The sequence below is a fragment of the Lates calcarifer genome, linkage group LG7_1 (assembly GCF_001640805.2).
Source record: "Lates calcarifer isolate ASB-BC8 linkage group LG7_1, TLL_Latcal_v3, whole genome shotgun sequence".
Taxonomy (NCBI): Eukaryota; Metazoa; Chordata; class Actinopteri; family Centropomidae; genus Lates; species Lates calcarifer.
Window position 1 is genome coordinate 2,061,098 of NC_066839.1, and position 21,547 is coordinate 2,082,644.

At 40.5% G+C, this 21,547-nt stretch overlaps 1 protein-coding gene across 1 annotated transcript; it reads right to left on the reverse strand.

Moving 5' to 3' along the window:
• Positions 1-17,159: 17,159 nt before the first annotated feature.
• Positions 17,160-20,662, reverse strand: LOC108872471 (hepatocyte nuclear factor 3-beta). The gene is made up of 2 exons (XM_018660153.2): positions 20,336-20,662; positions 17,160-18,786 (listed from the first exon to the last, which is right to left on the reverse strand). The coding sequence occupies exons 1-2, from the start codon at positions 20,411-20,413 to the stop codon at positions 17,692-17,694; spliced, it is 1,173 nt and encodes a 390-aa protein (XP_018515669.1). The 5' UTR covers positions 20,414-20,662; the 3' UTR covers positions 17,160-17,691.
• Between the last annotated feature and the right edge of the window lie 885 nt (positions 20,663-21,547).

A 21,547-nucleotide genomic window follows, 5' to 3' on the forward strand; every position in this document is an offset into this window, starting at 1 on the left:
CACATTAATACAACTTTACTGCTGATGTAGATTAATCTCCCAGCATGCACTGCACAGACAGGAAGAACAGGTAGATCTACATGGAAATAAAAATAATAATCGCCACCTACAGGAAGAACAATCGTATTGTACGATCACGCTTTAACTTTTTGGTGGTTTATCTCTGACTGTTGTTGGCGGTGACCTCTGCTGGTGCCCATGACCCCGCCTTGACCTCCCAGGGGTCACCACAGGAAGGAAACAGATGTCACAGAGGGTTTTTCCTTCATGTTTCTTCATGTACAGAATCCCTCAGCTCCTGTTTAACTAGCGTTTCTGTTTCCGAGTCGTTAAGACGTCGACTGAGGAGAGAATCATCCACAACTCTGAATCTGACCGAGGGAGAACTGGATCACAACACTTCCTGGTTCAGACCCTGGCTGAATTTCCCCACCTGGCACCGGATGACATCACAGAGATCGTCCAATGAGTGAGTTGACTGATCAGACAGTTATGTTGATAATCAATCAATAGTTTTAATAACTTTCTGAGCAGAAATGCTCAAATATTTGCTGTTTTCTGCTTCACAGCTGTGATGATTTGTTTGATTTGTTTTAAAACAATGAATAATCAGTTAATCAAGAAAATAATCATCAGTTGCAGGCCTAACATCAATAAGGATGTTTTATGATACTGAAACATCGCAATACAGCACATAGGACACAATATTCAGAACAATCTTATCTATTATTTAACAGTTATTTCTCATTTGTTTAGTACAACAGACATTTATAAAACTTAATAACATAATTCTGATTGGCTGTACAGTAAATCTCAGGTAATCAGTGTCGTATTAGAACCACTCTCCTGCTCTCTGACCATTAATGTATCGTCACCTTGATCTGGAGTCTGGAAAAACAGTAAAAATTCCTCACCTGCAGCAAAGCAGCACAGCAGCTCATTAGCAGAAATAAAACAGATTCATGTTCAGAGAAACTGTACTGAAACTCTTTGTTCTGGCCTAATGTTAAAAATCTGCATTTTTTCAACAATTAACAAGTGGAAATGATGCATTTTAAAATCTTCTCTTAACTGAGAAGAGTGTTTGATAGTCTTATAATTTTATAAAATACAGGATTTCCATTATTAAATTACACTTTTATCTCTGTCATCATGTCTAACTCTGTCTGAAAATTAATTGATTTTAAACAGTAAATGTGTGAATCCCCAGAAAACGCAGTTATATTTAAGATTTTTTATGTTTTAAAGCTCAAAGTATTTCATTTAATCTAAATATGATGTTAAATGCTGCTAAAAATAACTGTGCAATCATCAGTTATATGTTTTGGTCATTTTAAGTTGTTTCAGTTTCAAAATGTCAGATTTTTTATTAAAATATTCTTAAATCTCGTCTCTTCGCCTCTAAATGTGTCTGTATTTAACCATTTTGCCTCCATTTTATCTTTGTAAATACAGATTGAACCTGTTTATGACCAGCGTCCAGGTGAACCTGACTCCTGGAGGCTCTGCAGGGTGGAGAGCAGCAGTAAAACGTCCGGTCCAACATAAAAAGAGACGACTGATCAGCAGCAGATGAAGACAGTGACGTCTCATGTCGCTGGTTTTAAAAAGGTGAGTGACGCCCAGAAATATGGCGCCGTCGGGTCTCATAAATCAGCAGGATAATACCTAAACACTGGGGGTGGGGGGTTGTATGTACTGTAACCAGGAATCAAATGTATTTACATGAGCTGCTGAAAACATCAAGAGATCAAATCATGAGGTTAGAAACAGGGTTGGAGACATGATCAGGATCAATGAAGTACCTGATTCCCAGTTAAAAGGAGGAATCTGAAGGTGTTTAATTCTTGCCAAAAATCTGCAAAAACCTTTAAATGATTCTGTTCAATCTAATCAGTACGATCACTGTGCATTATTCATAAAAAGTGGAAAACATCTGCTGCAGTTTTGCTTCTGATTTAGTTATAAAAAGTGATGTTTTGTGACATTGAGGTGCGTCACAGTGTGAAAAACAAGCCCGCACAGCTCTGTTAGAAACAGATTCATCTGCAGATATGTTTTCTTCATTGATCAAACACGCTGGAGTCGTCGTAAAGAGTCGTGTAATGGAGAAATGTGGACAGACCACCCACCACGCCGCTGCTGGAGCAGGGTCCACAGAGAGCAGTTAGACTGTTTCCACAGGTCACTCATGTCCGACTTGTTAAATCTGTGAAGCAGCAGCGGGACAGTGTGTGTGTGCAGCTGCTTCACAAACATCTCCTGCACGGAAAAGTTAAAATTCAAAGCTTGAATCAAGCATCTTCTTCTTATAAACAACTGGAGTTAAATCCCAGAAAGCTGTGCTGCTGCTGACCGACAGCAGAGAGTCGTAAATCTCCTCTGAGATGAGTTACTGCAGCTCAGGGACGCTCTGGTGTTTTGGACGAGGGGCTGGCATGTGAAAATAGCCAAGAAAATCACGCCATCGCTCGTGGAAAATATCCAACCACGCGGAGAAATAGTCCCACCGAGGATTTTCTGACATTCTCAACCACGAGACAAAAGCTTGAAAAAGAAAACAGTTTTAGAGCTGAGGAGTAAAAGCTAATTTCTGCAGCTAAAAGCCTCCTGAGTGACTCTGATCTGATGGGTTCTCTGTGATATATACACAGGATCTCACAAAAATACGTCTTTTTTTGTCCCCTCCTGAGCTCCGTATTTTGGAGTTATTAACTGTTAATATTACGTACATTAAAGTAGAATCACCACCTTTCAGTTTTACTACTTCCCCCAACCAGTGAAGTTGCAGGAAATGGTCACAATCTGCTTCTCCTCCTGAGTAAATGTAATGATGTCACTGTGAAGTTGACCTATGACCCTTCGAATGTTAAATATCATCAAAATGAAAGTAAAAAAAGTAGGAATTTAAAATCTCCAGTGGAAATTTCTCCTTTGTAAATGTACATTTAAAGTGTGTTGGTGTGATGGACTCATCAAATGGTTAAAACTGTGACAGGTCGTAAATTCAGAGGTTAAATTAAAGAATCCTGTTGCCATCTCGCGGCTGTTTTTTCTCTGCTCTTACATTTCCCCTTTTTTTTTTAACCTTTCAGTAAGCAACAGCTGCACCTGACCTCACCTGGATCTGATTCAGGCAGATATGACAGGTGAGAAAGTTATATTCTGATGATGAATTGATTAGAAAAATAAATATTAGACAATTCTGATGATGATGAATCATTTTTCAGGCAGAAATGTTCCAGTTCAAGCTTCTAAAATGTGAGTATTTGCTGTTTTTCTCTGGTTTTGTCACTGTGAGCTGAATATCTTTGGGTTTTTAGACTGTTATTTGCACAAAATAAGAAATTAGATAGAAATTGTGATGAGTTGTTCGTACGTCCGTGTCTTCTTCTGCCTCGTGTCGTGAATATTGTGGTCTAAAGTCTAAAGCTGACGGTGTGTCCAGCAGCCAGATGGAGAGGCTGTAAAAATAAGACAGCTGCCAAACTCTCCCTGAGCTTGTTGCGTTAGCGGTTTAGAGTCCAGATCCAGAGGTGAGGTGGGTGAGGAGGGAGGGGGGAGAGACAGTGACAGATCTGAGGGGGTGGGACTCGTCTCCTCCGTCGTGTGTTTTGTCTGTGGTCCTCACGGTGGACCGGTCGGTCGGTGTCTGACGTCGGAGAGCGGGGGTGCGGTTGCAGGCCTCAGAGACCGGCGGCAGGTTGTGTAACTGAGATCAAAGATGGCCGGTGGCTGCGTCAGTGTACACAACAGACAAGTAATAACACACATGGGTGGAGGTGACTTCATTATATCATGGTGGAATAATGGAGACGTGGATCGGCCTCTTTTTCTTCTTCTCTGCTGAAATAATCTCACAGAAGAACCCAGAACTAAAGATTCATTTGTTAGTTTTCACAACACAAATATCACAAGATAATGAGGCTGTAATTTCATGAGCTTCCTCCTAAAATTATAGGATTTTGTTGTGGACAAAGTTGAGGTTTTGGCCGGATCGTGGCCTTCTAGCTGTTTGCTTTCAGTGTTTTATGACTGTTCCAGGGGTTTGTCTGTCTCACACAACAAATTAAAATCACTGAATATGTGGAAGGATCAAATTTAAAAGCATAAAAGTCATAAAATAAACATCAACTAAAAATTAAGCTGGATGTCACAGTTTGCTTCCTCAGTTGGATTAAGCAACGGAAACCTGCTCAAAGGAGTTCAAAAGTCAAAAACCAAAACCATAAGCATCTGAATTTGTCGTTTCTTCAGGGACATTTAGTTCTTTTCCTTTTTTTAAATTTGAGGCAGATGTTACAGGGAAAAAGAAGAAGTTCTAACTACTCAAAACCACAGCTGCACAGTAGAGAAGCAAATATTTATACACACAAATACACTGTATTTAAAAGTACCCGCTGTGTAAAACATGAACAGACGCAGCAGGAGGGGGAGGAAAGAGAGTGAGGATTACCTGCAGAGTGCTGCCACCTAGTGTCCAAACATATAACTCCATGTAACAGTGAGAGAGAGAGAGAAACAAAAAGACAAAGACTTTAAAATGTGTTTGAGGAGTGAGGAGTTAGAGCGAAAATTAAACATGAAAAGATGTGTTCTCTGTCCTCTTCTTGTCCTCTCCTGTACTCACTCATATAGAAACCCTGCAAGCATTTTATTGATCCCTGTGTACACCCAGAGGTACAGAATATTCCTTCAAAATTAAATCTAAAATAAACGTAGAGGAAGCGTTTAGTCTGCACAGTTTCCTCTCATTCACACAGAACTTCCTGTAATTTAAAAGGAAAAAAAGCACATTGATACAAAACATTTGACTCTAAATTTTGCAGAAGCACCTGCATAAGAAGCAGAGCGCTGGTCTTTCTCTACATTTGGTCCAAAACGAACCAAGTGGGAGTTGAATAGAGGCAGTAAAAATAGTTTTAAAAGTTCCTCCAGCAGTGGTGTGTGCTCCTCCCGGCCCCGGTCGTCCACAGCTGAAAACACTGACTGTGTTTATGTTTAGGGGGAAAGTTCCCATCGATCATGTGTTGGAGACGCTTTATGTCAGTTAGTGGCTGATGGACCAAAGATAGAGAGGGAAACTCACTCACTGTTGAAGTTGCTAATTTTACAGTTGAGGCTTGTTCTGCACACAGAGCAGTACTTTATACAGAACCTGAGTAAAGATACTCAAAAAATGGTTTTGTTGTAAAAGTCTTCAGTGCAATCAGTTCATGTCAATACAGTCAATGCCGTAGAGGTGGAACGTCCTGATGGTAACAATTCGTATCCTGTGACAGAAACAAGAGTCCAACAAATGTTTTGCACTGTCCAGTTTAAAGAAGTTAAAGAAGTTTGTACGTTTTTATACTGCCAACGTTTTATACTGCCAACAGCTGTTTACTCACCAGTCTTTCTACTGATAGCCATGAATGTTTGGCTTTAACCATAACCTCAACCAAGTAGTTTTTCTTGTCAACGCGTAAACAAACCTTAACCACAGGGATGCTACGTCAGAAAACACTTAGACCAATCAGCCACACCATGAACACAACATTGACATCTTTGATTAAACAACCGTACAGTTTATAAAATGAGTTTTGTGTGACGTTAAATCTGGTGAAAATATTCGCCGTCCTGTGTTTTGTGTCTTTAGAAAGTTCGGGATCTCCACTAGACTTTACAGAGTTTGAGTTGGTGTCTGCGTTGAGTCAGTTAGTATGACGAGGATAAAGTCACTTCCTGAATATGAACATTTTCATCTTCAGCTTCTCACTCAGCGATGAATTCCTGTAAGGCCTGTAAGAAAAAATCCCGGACTTGGCCAGAACCAGACCGCACAGTCCAGTCATCTACACAAATATCCTCGCCTCAGACCCAGGAGGCGACACCACCCACTGTATGTTTTTCTTGGCCACCGAGCCCACCGAGGGTGCAACACATTGCTCGTTCCCTCTGGTGATATTTAATGTATTGACTCCAAAGCTCACAAACGCAGAAACTGAGTGAAATGTTCTGAGCCCAGATCTGAACGACCCAAACGGACCCGTATATCTTCACTGTCAGACACTGACCTCAGCAGACCTGGGGAGGTTTTTATTCCCGCCCACGTCACTGTGTCTGTCCAGTTTGTGGCTCGGTGTAGTGTTGTAAACTCAGTTATCTTCTACTGTGATTTACTGGTGTTTTTGTGTTTGGGCTGTGCTGTTTCACATCGTTCACGATAACACTGGAACTAATTTTTACATGAAAAAAAGTTTCATATCACAACATTAACCATATAGCAGCGTTGGTGTATTTGCATACCATAGTGCGCAATCTAGTTTTCTCTCACCACAACAATTCGCTTGTGAAGTGGTGACGTCATGACCGACGAAAAAACAGTTTCCGAGTCCAACAGAGTTAAAAAAAATATTCTTTCATTCATTCATTCATTCTACCACTTTCCTTGTGACAAGAAAGAGAGGAGGAAATAGTTGCAGTTGATAAATTTCCTTTTTTAAACTAAACGGAAGAATAAACAACAGCGGGTGCTAACGTTAGCTAGCTAACATAGCCAATGTGAGCACCAGTTAGCACCTGCTGGTAAAAGTCAATGTAATGTTGGGTGTAGGGTGTTTCTTGCTCTGAGCCCACATTTTCTTGTTTAGGTTATCAGTCCTTTTTTTGTGCTGACCTGAATAAAGATGCTAGCTATCATCGCTATTTTTGGTGAGCACAAAAAAGGACTGTCAGCTGAAACACAAAGACACTGGCTCATAGCAAGAAAAGCCCTATAAGTCCCATATCTTATATCGGGGTACCCACTTTTACTAGCGGGTGCTAACGTTAGCCATGTTAATTAGCTAATGTTAGCACCTCTTCTGTTGCAGTTCGGGTGCTAACATTAGCTAACTCATAAAATGCATTAGAAATACTGGAAAATGTATTGGTTATGTTCTAAAAAAATTTGTTGGCAGCAAATTTCACTTATTTTTAAGTAATATTTCCCGTATTATTGCCCTTTTTTGCTTGTTTTCGTTAGCTGAGTTTTAGCAGTGTAAAATGGAGGAAGCTATTGTAGCTTATTAGCTTATTGTCACGTTAGCAAAAAGCAGAGAGAGCTGTTTGTCCCCCTTCAGTAACAGAGTTTAACTGGTCAAACAGGTACATTTCCTGTATTGTTTTTGAAAATATTCCACTGCATTTACTATTTTAAAATCATTTTATGTTTCTGTTTTTTCTGGTTTGTGTTGGACGTATTTCTGTTGCTGTTAGGAACAAAAAACTCCTGAACTTTGGTTGTAAACATTTTTATTTTAGCCGTAACAATCATATGAGGTATCACAGGTGAACATGGCGCCCGTGCTGCTGATGTCACCCTCCTTTATATTTAGTTTTTCTGTTTTGCACATGCAGTCACGGCGGCTTATTGCAGCAAGCTGAACAGAGGCAACCGGCTTTACAGGAGCTTTACTCTCTCTCTGGCAGAAAATGACTTTCCGGCTTCCGAACATTAAGACTCGATTTGGACGTCTGACACAGCAGCTGGTCGTCGTAACGAGCCGCCTCGACCGCCATCAGAGTCACCGACTTAAAAGGATTTCTCCCCCAGATTCCCATTTGGAAAGCAGACAGAGGCATCACGCCGCTGAATGCAGAATGAGATGAGAGGAAATGTAAGACGGAGGATGTCATCTGTTTCCCTCATTTCCTTCCCTCCCTCTTCTTTTCCTCATTCCCTCTCCTTCTTTAAAACTGTAGGCAAAGAATTAAACAGCTTGAAAACCTTCTTGAAGCTGGTTTTCATATGAGATCAGGAAATATTTCCACCTCTTTCCATGTTTATTAAAGGTACCCTGAGTAGTGTGTACACTTCAGGCATAAAATATGTGTTGAATTAATTTCCTTTTTTGTTAAAAAAGCTTGTTTTCGTTGACATTCAACTTATCACTGTGCTGCAGGTGTTTAGTCCAGGACCCTGTGAGGTGTGACTACAGGTGCATTAGTGCACACTTCAGACCTGAACTGTTAATTCAAAGGAGGCAGTATATTTTTAATACTGTGTTGAAACAGTGTTGTGTTTCTCAGCACATTGTTGCCACCAACTGTTGGTGAGTGGAACTGTAGGAAACTGAGGGACGTTTATAAATCTCTGCTTTTATATGACAGACATCGTCGACCTCAGTGTCTTTGCTTTTACTGCTGCCTCACCTCCTCCAGCTCACATGGTCTGTTTACGTCATCTTTTTACCTTCATCTTTACACTTTTTCATTGCCCCTTTGGCAGTCTGCTTCCATCCACGTGCATTTGATGTAAGCAAAACAAGAACCCACATATCAAAACATTGCTCCATAGTATTGTATTTAATGCCCAACTGGCACACCTTAAACCTGAAATAACTAACAAACCCAGGAACCCAGGAGGGATAATTTATGCAGCGTCTCTGCAGTAAAACTGTGTTTCTGTGTTTTGTCCAATAGATGGCGCCACTGATCTGCTCCTCAGACAGTTCCTGATGTAGACAAACATAAATTATATCATTTGTCTCTTTTCCATAAACAGAAATTTTCTACATCTAGAGACTGTAGAAGGAGAGACAGAGTGATTACAGCAGAAAACAGAAAGTTGATGGTTATTATGATCAGGATCTTTATTTTGTTCCTTCAGATATAAGTAAACCAGAGTCTGACCCCTGAAAGTTACTGCAGGTGTCATCTGGAGTCTCACTAACACGTCACCTGCTTCAATTATAAAAAACCTCGGGGGGCGTTTTGCATAAAGCAGCTGGTTTCTCTGTCGTTTACAGAAACAGCTGGACAGATTTTCCCTCCTCTGATCTTTTGGAGATTTAAAAGATTTTGAGGGTTAAACCTTGAGAAGACGTTCGCTGATATCTTGTTTTCTCAGTAAACTACCACCATCTGATCTGCTTCTCTTAACTGAAGTTAGAAATGACCAGTCAGTCAGATTCTGAGTTTAGATCCTGTTGGATGTGAAAATGATGAAAGCTGCAGGTGAATTTTAAGATTTACTCTGTACAGTGGACAGCTGGTGGACAAAACCATCTCTGGCTTTTCAGGGAAACATCATTTATAGATTTGTTTTTCTCCCCAACAACAAACAGATTCTGTCAGTGTTTACTGACTGGTTTGGAACTCTGCCATTATTATTTGGTTTTGTTGTAAAGTGGTGAAATTCGGCTCATTGTGAGGCGAACAGTTAGATTTGGACTTAAATAATGTGAAACCACCATATTCATCCATAACAGGCCAAAATCTGAAGTCTTACCTTAAAAAATAATCCATTAACTACACAAAACGTTGATTATCTGGTACATTTTGGGAGTTATCAGACAGAAAACTGAATTTCCTGCAGATTAAAGGCGACAGACTGAAGGATTTCTTTAATATTTAACCCCAGAGGATGCAAATTTATCCTCTCTGCTCTCAGATTCTTTGTTCAGGACTCGCTCAGTGTTTGCAGCCTCGTTAACAAAGAGCCGCTAATCTGCTGATAACATACAGCACAGATGTGTTTATCACTGAATGACTGGCGCTTCTGGATGTTAAGTGGAGGTCAGAGACGTGGCGACGGAGGAGATATTTTAATGAGGAGGTGTTTGTATGCAGAGAGCTCTTTATCATCGGTTTGGTGAGAAGAGGAAAACATAGTTTTATTTGAGCTGAGGAATGACACCAACCCGAGTTATTGAACATTTGCTGGGGTATTACCTTATATTTAGTGTGATAATGTAACTAGGGTAGAAACTGTTTTTCAAGCACTGAGGAAATAATATTTTTATTATCCAGTAATTTAGAGAAAATTCTCTACACATCCTGTTTGGAAACTAGATATTCTTTCTCCAGTGTCTCTGAAATATTGGCGAGAAATGTGGCATCCAACCTGAAGAATGAAAGATAAACCTTAACGTAAATTAACATTTATTTTAAGAAAGAAGAAGAACATTATATCATTTTCAAAAACAAGTTACAAGGACATAAAATCAAGAAATACCAGATCAAAGTAGAATAAATATAATTTAAAAAGATTTAAAATAATGCAGGAACAAATGAACATGTGTTATATGTTTAAAACATAGCTGTACTGAAAGCACAGAATAAAAACAAAGCAAGAAAAATTGACTTTACGAATATTCTTTAATTATTATTATTATTATTATTATTATTATTGACGAACCCTCATATTTAATGACAAGATAAAACATTGTTGGTGTCCAGAAAAACACATATGAATGTTTTTTGATGCCACCATCAACATTATTATAAGATTATAAGAATTATAAGAATAAAACCTTTTTTTTTTTACTTGACAACACTTTGATTTGATTTAAGCACAAAAAGTGCAGTCATGTTTACAGAAAGAACTATTTTTTTAATGATTCCTTTGTTAAGGTGAGAGGACCTTTGTTGTCATAATTACAACAATAATATGATCAACTATAAATACCAGGTTATATTCAGGACATCGTATGTCTTTAACGGCCTTTTGTTTGAGTGAGGGGTTAAAAATGTTAAAAATGTGGCGTGAAATGAAAAATTCATACTGATGACACCTGAAACGACTTGGCCTTTTATTCATCCATGATTTCTTGGGAGGTTGAGGTCAGTAAAACCAACAAGAAAAAAATGACACGGTTGAGTTTCCCCAAATTAAAAACCAGATTAGAATCGAATTCTGTCTCCTTTAACCAGGCAGAAGATGTTGTCCTGCTGCATCATGGGAAGTGTAGGATCCAGTCTTTGCGGAGCCGACTTACATCTCTGTCTTTACTGCTTTGATTGTCTCTCCAGTCAAATAATTTCATTAAAGAACAATACTTAGATTATGTAGAGAAGATGTTTGGAGTTTGCTAATGAAAAATAGTTTGATTTGAAGTCAGTTATTTTGAGATTTAGATGAAAAGACAAGAAGAAGAAAACTACATGCTCAGAAATTATGTTCAGTTTGTTGTGTACCTGACTCTCTGCACAGGAAAGACACAACTAAAATAATCTGTGGACATAATCCTTAAAAACTGCTCACTAAGAGCGAGCAAACCATCCTCCGTTTTTCTTTGAGATGATTCAGAACCATAAATAAAAGGCTGGAAACAGAGTTGGACTCTTCTGCCGCTCCAATATTTGTACACCTTGTGTAGAGGGAAAGCTTTAATAATCTCCAGTAAAACATTTCAGGGAGCGTTTGGTGATGGGTGGCCCGCCCCTTCGGCTTAAAGCAATTAATTCAGCTTTCTGACATCAAACTCTGGGCTCAGCTCGACAGCTTGGAGCTCAGATAAAAAAAATTTAAAAAGGCGAAGTTCTCCTGGGAACAGAGTAAAGATGGCAGGATCCTTTCTCCACTGTTTGCTCAGTGGCTCTGAGAACAACCCCCCCTCCCTCCTCCATCCTCCATCCTGAATGAAATGCGAGGGCACAAACAATGTGGTGGAGGAGAGAAAGGGCCGGCGGGGGAATGAACAGTTTGGAGTATTTGCTCAGTGGAGGAGCGGCCACAAAGGCAGAGCCACGGCGTTCCCATGAATCAAGGCGCCGTCTCGGGCCGCCTTTTTGTTGTTGTGGCGGGGTCTGCGTCGCCAGCTATTAGGCAACACTACATATAACTGGCTTCATGTCATTTAAAGCCTTTTCTCTGTAAAACTGTACCATCAGGTGACCTGCTGGTGACTTGTTTTATTTGGCCGCTCGGTGTAGAGGCGGTTGGCCGAGTCCAACGCTGCACGTGGCGCCGCACCTCACCTTCAGAGAGAAGTGAAATATGGAGCCTGAAACTCAGAGGGTTTCCACGCTTCACATGTGGGAGAATGAAGACAACGTTTCAGCCAATAACTCTGACGTTTAGCTGTAGTTGACCGTTGCCCCGCCAGTTTTTTACCCCCGAGATCCCAGATCTCTCTGGGTGGCCGGGCTGGAGGTCTGAAAGGCACCCAGATTGACTCTTAAGCTCTTTTCGCCTTAAGAAAGCGTCATTGTACATGTCCATGAATGGCAAACTGCTGTTTATCTAAGATGGACCCGTTTCTTTTTTTTTTAAGTATCAGTGGTTCAAAGACGGCCCACCACTGTGAGACCTCAGATGTTTGTTCTCATCACTTCGACATTAGAGCAGGAAACTTTTCTTACACTGAGATCAAAGATGAGAAATTCTTCTTTAATTCTGCACTTGGAAAAAATATTTCACGTTGAAGAAAAGTCTGGCTACAAGAGAGACGAGATCGTCCTCCAAAGACTCTCAATACAGAGCTGAAAGTAAAAATAATAATAGCTAAGTAAATATGTGCTTATTCTCTCAATCTTTTAGGATCAAAATTCCTCTAATGGTTGTTAAACATGGAGCATTTACAGAAGTTACTATACAGACGTTTATATCACCAAATTTTCTTTATTATTATTAACTCCTATTCCCTCAGTGATAGATTTCCACGTCAGACGGCATTTTAACAATCGGTAAATTACAGGACACAGTCTGAAATAGACGTGGATGTTCAGAACAAAGTCAGAGGTTGTAACTCATAACTGCCCATCGAGAGTAAACATCCATTAGAAATCATAGAAAAAAGATCATCTTAAATTTTTGAGTTTTCTTCAGCGTCTCAGTAATCCAGTGACAGCTGTCAGTACATCCATGTTCCTGCAAACAGGAACTACTAACAGCTAATTCAGCTGCTTTTACCGCCACAAAATCCCCAAAAAGTAAACAAATACATTTTTACAATGATGCTGAATACCAATACCAATACCAATAGCTGATCCAAATAAGCCTACTCAACACAACACGTCTCAAAATAGATGCTAAAGAGGCAACAGCTTTATGTTGTGTCTAAAGCTTGTCCAAGTGTACCTGAATGCATCAAACCACAGTCAACATGAAAAAGCTTCAGGTTTTTGACCCATGTCAGCCCCTGAAGCTGACATGAGGCCGTCGCAGACCCACATCGTCCCTGCTTGAGCCGCTGAACAAAGCGCAGCAGAGATGATGATTAACTGTATTAAAAACCTGCTGCCTTTGTAGACGGCCGCAGCCTCGGGTTATCAGTCTGCTGCCGCTCGGTCTGTCAGGCCGAGGGGAAAGCTGCTGAGCAAACATAGGCGACACACTCTGACACACAACACAACACGTCCTGGAGAACGAGGCCTTGGACTTTCAAGGCTGATATCAAAACTTCACGTTCACATACATGAACCAAATAAAAACGAGTCAGGGTGGGACTGAGTCAAGAACAGACCGCTGGTTTTCACCCCGTCAGCAGCGTTTTTCTGTTTCTGCTCAGTTTGTTCTGGAAACCAGTCGAGGGCCTGATAAAGCCGAGTGCAAATATGAGGAAGATGTGGAGGTTTGCTCAGTGTACACACGGTCAGACGGCAGCAGGAGAAACTCGGCCGAGCTCTTAAACCAGAACCAGAGGTCTGAGGACGAATCGGGAGACAGAGAGACAAACAGATCAGAGTTTGGTCAAATGAAGGAAATACAGAATTCCTAAATGAGAACGTTGAATAAACTAGTTTTAAAGGTTCTCTGTTGTACACTAAAAACAGAGACACTCGTCCTGTAGAGACTCGTACAGACAGAGACACAAAACAATGGCATACAACACGGTTGTATCTCTTCAAGGTCGTTCATCATCTCTTTGTGGTCATATTGTGTTTTTTTTTCTTGATTGTTCCTCGTCATTTTGCGGTCTCTGTGGTCATTTGAATCATTCAGTGGTCGTGGTTCGTCTCTTCGTACTCCTTCTGTGTTTCTTTGAGGTCAGTTTTGTGTCGCTTAATGTTTGTTTTGTGATCTTTATGATCATTTGCGTCTTTTCGTTCATTTTGCGTTTCTTTGGGATCATTTTCCTTGAGGTCTTGTATCTCTTGAGTCTTTCAAACAACATAAACAGTTTGAAAAGACTTGATTTAAAAGCGTCTCTTGTCTTTCCTTCTGATGGAAACACAAACCAGTATTTATAAATAACTTAATATTTGGCGAGTTCCTCTGCCTTTAGCTCCTGCAGGGTTTGTGTAGGACTGTATGAATAAATGTGCATACAAAGCTGAAGTTCGGACATCCCTCATATGTATGCATGTGTGTGTGTATGTGTGGTAAACGCTGCTTGTCCAAACAGACTGTCGCCGGCTAAGCTCTGACCTCGGACAGCTCGGCATGCAGCCTTCCCATTATTCCTGGTCAGGAAAAGGTCATTATTATTCATAACGTGCTGATTGCTTTCTAAAGCAAACGGAGACGCTCGGTGATGGCGGCGGTGAGTCTGAGGAGACGAGGCCTCACACCTCGGCAGCCATATGTGTCTTTGTGAGAATTAAACACATCATTTTACCTTTAAATGTCCTGTAAGTTACATTAACACGCGTGTTCTGCATCGTCTGAACGTTTACACCGAGTGAAATATTCAAACCTCAGACTCCATGTTTTTAAGCTTGTCAACGCTGTGGCTCCATGACAGAGTCAATCTGAAATATCTCAACAACTATCAGACGGATTGTCATGAAATCTTATACAGACATTCTTGTTCCTCAGAGGATGAACCCTGCAAAGTTGGTGATCCTCTGACCTGTGCTCTAGCGCCACTAACAGGTCAAAGTTTGACTTATCCAGTAAAATATCTACTATATCTATCGACTTCTAACCACATTATCGTAAACAAACACCTGAACAAACCGAGATCCTGAGTTGTTTTTGTGCATGAACATAAACAAATCTTTACCACAGCAATGTCACATCATAAAAACGTTAAGTTGTTTGTTTCTCCAGAGGGATTTTTACTGTGGTGAAGCTCATCTTCGTCTCATGAAACGCTGCTGTGGATCGTATCTCAGATTATTTTGTGTTTTTTAGTGGTCGTTTCACTTCTTCAAGTTGTCGTTCTTCGTCTCTTTGTGGTCGTTCTCACTTCTCTTTTTCGTCTCAAATGACCTTTATGTTCATTTCAGTCAGAGGATTTGCTGATTTTTGAGACTGGTACTGATATTTTTGAGCTTAAAAATCTCATAACTATATATTGGTTGTGTTTTTTTTTAAACATAAACACATAACATCCTGATACAGATCCCTTAAATTGATCTTCTTTTCTTTACACTAAACAATTACTGGATGAATTGCCATGAAATTTGGTAAAAACGTTCATGTTCCCCTCAGGATGAATTATAATAACTGTGCTGACTTCTTCTCTAGCGCCATACCTATACCCATACTTATACCTGTATATAAAGCATGTTTACATTATTAACAGATTTTTTAAACTTCCAAACATCAGTATCAGTTTTAAACATCCAGTGTTTGTCAGGGCCGTAGTCAAACACTAAGTTGCTGAACATCAGTGTGTTGTCGTTGTGAGTGGAGCCGGTGTCGCGGCTGTTTGTTTGTCCATTTGTTGTCGTCGGTTTGTAAACAACAGTCCTCTGCTGACATGAACCACTTTAACACCGAACTCATGTCAGAAACACGACCTCAGGTCAGAGCTCTGGAAGAAACCAGTCGCATTTTCAATAATCCATCCGTCGATAAAATGTGTTTAATTCTTATTATGATTTCGTATTTATTGATTGTTTGTGTCTGACTGGATGTAAAAACACTACAACTGAAGAGTTTAATATTCAACAGGAGCTGACGTAGTGTGTGTTTGAACTGAATCCATTGATCCTGTGTGTGAAGTTAATGAACAACCTGCTCTGTCTGTTTCTCTGAGAAACCTGTTTCCACCTCTAACGTGGTCGCCGTCAGACGGTTTCATTACAGACACAGTGAAGTGTCCGTCATCCAGTGAAGAGTTAATGTTTCATGACACAGACAACCTGGACTTTAAACCAGCTCAAACATACAAAATAAAAACTTCTCATTGTGCAATCAAACATCTGCTGAAACTTTATCTTTTTATTTTATTATTTATCAAAACTGAACTCAGGGTTTTTAGAGATTCATTTTTTAAGTCTTTTCTTTCTCCTCTCCTTCCTCAGCCTGGGTTTTCACAGAAGAAATCTCTCATGTAGATTATTTAATGCTGTAAGTAAGAGTGTGAATCTGTTTTTAAAGACGATCAGGCAGCGTCTGAGTGAGAGCAGTGGTTTTCTTCTTACCGATCAGTTTCCACTGACAATCCCTGTGCTAAATCCGAAGCTCTTACTCGGCTGTTTTCTCATTGACGGCTGTGTAAACAATGAATCGAGTGTAGGACATTTACTCATTTGGCAGATACTTTTATCCAAAGTGACGTTCAACAGAGAGACGACACTAAAGCTTCAGAGCAGCCGGAGACCAACAACTAAATCTGTTGAATGAGACACAGAGTTAGTTCATCACAAACTCTGCTACGATTTCAATTCGATCCTTCGATATGAGACAAAATCATCTGCTGATTTAACACAAGCACCTCCGTTCATATCAAATCACAAACAGCAACTAAAACATCATCTTATTCCGTTTTATTCCTGAGTTTAGATAAAAAACAACCTCCTCTTTTAATAAAAACAGATCAGTCCTGTTCACTATAAAGACACAGTTTGATATACTGAACATTTTCTGTGTAAGAGGAAACTGAAAGAACATTTTAGAGTCTCAAACTAAATGTTTGTAGAAGTAATAATAACCAAGGTCATAGCTACACACTACGCCTTCAGGTATAAGCCACACAGATGCTGGAGGAATTTCAAAATAAAGGCGCGTCACTCACTACAAACCATCTCATTAGATCACATGATGATTTTTCTCATCTCTTATTCTGTGAAATACCTAAACTTCTACTGAATGAATTGGACCAAATTTTCATACAGACATTCGTGGTTCCCTGATGATTTTTTTTAAGGATCTGCAGGAACCCTGTTGTAACATTTACTATCATCAGCTGTGATTAGCACACACGTTAGCATGCTAACACACTGGATTCAGAACATGATAAGAAAAGAGTCCCACGTTTTTAAACCAAACATCTCCTCGGTGTTAAATCAGCTGATAATCGTCCTCCTGCCTCTCAGCTGTGACCTCTGACCTCTGTGGTTTATTATCAGCTGTTAAACGTCACCTCTGTCTCATGTTAATGTGATTTAAGTGGAGAACATTTCACCTCCTCCTCCTCTCTCTGTAGATCACGTCGTTATCTGCTGACACTTCATCTCTGAGCTGATAATGAAACCATTTAGTGTTAATGTCGCCTTTTAAACAAAGACTGGATCTGAAATATCAGTAGATTTTAACTTTATTTGTTATAATTTCATTTCCCACTGTTGCAAACAATTATGTAAAAATGTACCATTTTATATAAAATTTGACTTGATTTTTTAGTCATTTTTAAATTGGATTTGTTTGTTCATTCGTTTATATTCAATTTATTTGTTTACTAATTGTTTTTTTTAATTGCTTATTTGTTGTTTTCTTGTTTCTTTCTTTCTTTCGGCAGCCAGACACTTTACAGACACTTAATAACTTTTATTTTCTGCAGAAAAACGACATTTATTTTAAGAAAATACTTTTAACCAACAGACTACACTGAGTCCAGGTTTAGAGGAAAACTGGGACAAATTAAATAAAACCAATAAAAACATGAAGTTTTCCATATAAAGATTTTTATCTGTTACACATATAAACACACAAATGACTGGTGGATTGTGGGAAAACAGATCTTCAGGCCTCGGACAAAAACATAAATTTTTTTTCTCGCTTTTTACTCCCAAAAAAAAAAAAAAAAGAAAAAAAAAAAAGTCAGATTTCTTTCATGTGGAGTTCATGATGGGCCTGCCGTACACGCCGTGGTAGTAGTTGGTGTCGGTGTGAGCCGGATCCAGGCCGGTTTTGGCGGCCACCAGGGTCCCGGCGGGCACCGGGCAGCCGTAGCCTCCGTACTGCACCACGGGCTCGAGCCTGTGGTGCTGCGGCTCGGACATGAGGTTGTTGATGGAGAACGGGTGGTTGAAGGAGTAGTGCGGGTGCGGGTGCGGGTAGTGGTCTGGCTTCAGGTGGTCGTGCAGCAGCAGCGGGTGGTGGTGGTGGTGGGAGAACAGGTGCTGGGTGTGCGTGAGCGGAGAGGGCACGCGCACCGGGCTGGACTGAAGGTGTGGTTTCAGGTTCAGGTTCAGGTCCACCCCGGCCCCCTTCACCTCTGAGGCCGGAGAGGAGGAGGAGGAGGAGGAGTGCGGGGAGTCTGAGCCGGAGCCGCCCTCCGAGCCGCGCGGAGGCTTCCCCGCCGCCTCCTTCTCTCCGGTACCGGGCTTCTTCCCCGCGCACTTGAAGCGCTTCTGCCGCCGCAGGTAGCAGCCGTTCTCAAACATGTTCCCCGAGTCCGGGTGCAGGGCCCAGAAGGAGCCTTTCCCCGGTTTGTCCGGTGAGCGCGGGACCTTGATGAAGCAGTCGTTAAAGGAGAGCGAGTGCCGGATGGAGTTCTGCCACCGCTGCTGGTTCTGCCGGTAAAACGGGAACAGATCCATGATCCACTGGTAGATCTCGTTTAGAGTCAGCATCTTGGTCCCGGACTGCTGGATCGCCATGGTGATCAGGGAGATGTAGGAGTACGGCGGCTTGGCGTGCGTGTAGCTGCGCCGGTACGGTTTGGGTTTGATGCCGCAGGGCTGACCGTACACCGGGCTCATCACCGGCACGGTCCCGTACGGCGGCGGCGGCGGCGGAGGCGGGCTGATGGCGCCCAGGCCCGGAGTCATCCCGGCCCCGGCCCCGGGGCTCTGCGACATCCCGCCGGGCACCGAGGAGTGGCTGCTGACCCCGACCGGGTTCACGTAAGGCGCGTTCATGTGGCCCGAGCCCGTCATGCCAGGCGCGTTCATGTAGCTGCTCATGTTCATGTTTGTGTAACACTGAAACACACACAGTTATTAATCAATACTTTATTTAACAAAACAAAATCACAATCAATCATTTAATTGTTTGATCTAAATTAACTGATCAACTGAATTGATCTTTTCAGCTCTGATGTAAATGTGTGTTTATCTGCAGTGTTGAGCCTTTAGAAGTTAAAACCCCACAATATTATTACTAATATGACACCAAATATGAATCTAATATCACATTTGCTGTGGTGGGATTCTGATCTAACACAGAAAACCTCCAGTCTTTAAAAGATAAAAATAGATCATATTTTGGTTATTGCTCAAAAATTCTGATTAATCAATTATCTAAACAGCTGCAGATTGATTTTCTGATGATTAAGTGATTGATTATTGTAGTTAATGTCACAGTGGACATGGTTTTTATCACACTTCATTATAATCCACAGTTCATTTGTCCACATCTGTGATTTTATATTTTAACCAGAACAAACAGTGAGATCAGTGATTCAATGAACATAAATTTACTCTGTATTTATTTATTTCTCATTTTAAAATAAAATAACATTTTATTTTAACATTAATGGTTTTAACGTTCTCGTCTCAGTTAAAGATCTGCAGCTGTTTAAATGTTTTCTGCAAGTTTCATTTCTACATTTTAATCTTTTTCATTTGTTTATTGAAGTTGTTCAATTAACAAATCAACACTTTAATCAACTGACTCAGATCAGATTAAATTTCCTTTAAGCATTAGAATAATCCTGTTTGTAAAATACTGGAATCAACATTAAAAATGTTTTAAACTCTGACAAATTCACAGAAAACAACAGAGGCTTTGGCCTCAGTGACGTCCTGGACCAAAGTTATCTGGTCAACATAATAAATTATCATTCTGATTATTAATAATTATTATTATTATCATATTACTGTTAAGAAAGCTTTTTGCTCTGATCAATAAAATACTGATCATAACATTAACTGAATGTGGAACATTATATTTTACATTATATTTCACCTTTAATCTTAAAAACATAAAGAACTGAATTTTCTCTGTAACTTGATTTTTAACCTGATTCCTGCAGCAGAGAATAATTCTGTCTCTTTGAAATGATCTGTTGTAACTGAAGTGTATCTGAAGATTTGCTTCTTTTTTAAAGGGAGAAAATTTCCACAGAAATGACAGATTTTCTCTCTGATCACAGAGCAGTTGGAGATGATCATTTCTGCTCCAAAACTGACATCGACAATAACACTTAACAGAAAACCTCTAATTTAACACAGAGGTTATTAAAGTAACAAATAGATTTTTGTAAATTCTAAAATATAATTTAAACGGATGTAAATGTTGGTTTCAGTGTTTAAATGAGGTGAAATTCTCTCTAGCTCTATAAAAACAGTAAGTGGACCTTGAGTTCAGTTTTTCATGTTAATCAATATATTTTCTATTTGTAATCAGACTGATAAAGTCTCTCTGATCGATAATTAATCACAGAGCTGATCTCCTCTCAGTCAGGACTAATGATCAGTTTATTGATCAGCGGGGCTCAGCTCAGATGAAGCCGCAGTGAAGTGCACAGACCTCGGTCTCTCCGTAGTACCCGCCGCCGCTGCTCCAGTCCGGATGCTCGTGTCCCTCCATCTTAAACGCGCTCAGCATCGTGCACGCTCCGGCTCAGACTCATCCACAACAGCTGCACGCGACGCGGGAAAACAAACGCACGTGAACCCTCCCCACCTGTCCTCCGCTGGTCCTGGGTTGTGTCCTGGCTGTGTCAGACCCGGGGCTGGTGGCTCATACCTGAGCAGAGACTGAGGACCGGGACTCGGTCTCTGCCACAAAGACTGACCTAGTCTGGCACCTGCGCTCGCGCTGCTGCAGAGTCAGCAGCCAATCAGCTGTCTCCGTCTGTCCCTCCTCGAGCTCATGTTCTGATTTGATGGAGACTCCCGCCTCGCGGTGACAGGAAATAAAAGCAGCACCTGGCAGATTACTTTACTGATGGAAAGTAACGAAGTAGATTTACCTCAAATACAGTCAGTAAGATGTTGGGGTACTTTAACTTTACTTTCTGCTACTTTATACTGAAATTCAGAGGGAAATATTCACTACATGAAGATTTTATTTAAAAATATATAATCACAACACATTGTTTTATTATGATTTATTTTATACAGAACAAACAAAGAACAAAGATCCACTTAAAGAAACAGAGTTTTAAAAAACACCAGCTGGAAACAACAAAAGCAAAAATAAAAATAGAAATTCCTTGAATTGTAAAGAGCACAATACACAACAACAGCTGAGTTAATATACGTAAAAATCTCTTGCTTTTTGCAGAAATGACTTCCTGTTTTAATGAATTGTACTTTATTTTTTTGATTGTGTGAATCTAGAATCTGATGTGAATCTGAATTAACTTCTCATCCCACTGTTCTGTTTCTACAGGAGCAGAGTGGAGACAGTGTGGGATCTTCCTCCTCCTCCTGTTACTGTTTGTGGTCTGACAGTGTGTGTTTACCTGGTGGTGAAGCTGAAAGGACGACGGGACAGACGGTACACACAGCCCGAGGTGAGGAGACAGGAGAGGCCGGACCACCGTGCTCTCTGCACACACAGGCCTGGTCCTCTCTTTGTCGGACATCAAACAAAACCCAAAATATTTCTCCTCTTTTGTGCTCTGAGGTCAAATAAGGTGCAGAGACTGTCAGGCCACAGAGAGAAGGCTGAAATACAGAATTTATTAAAGCAGCTGCTGCAAAAATATACACAGATAACAAAGGTAGACACGAG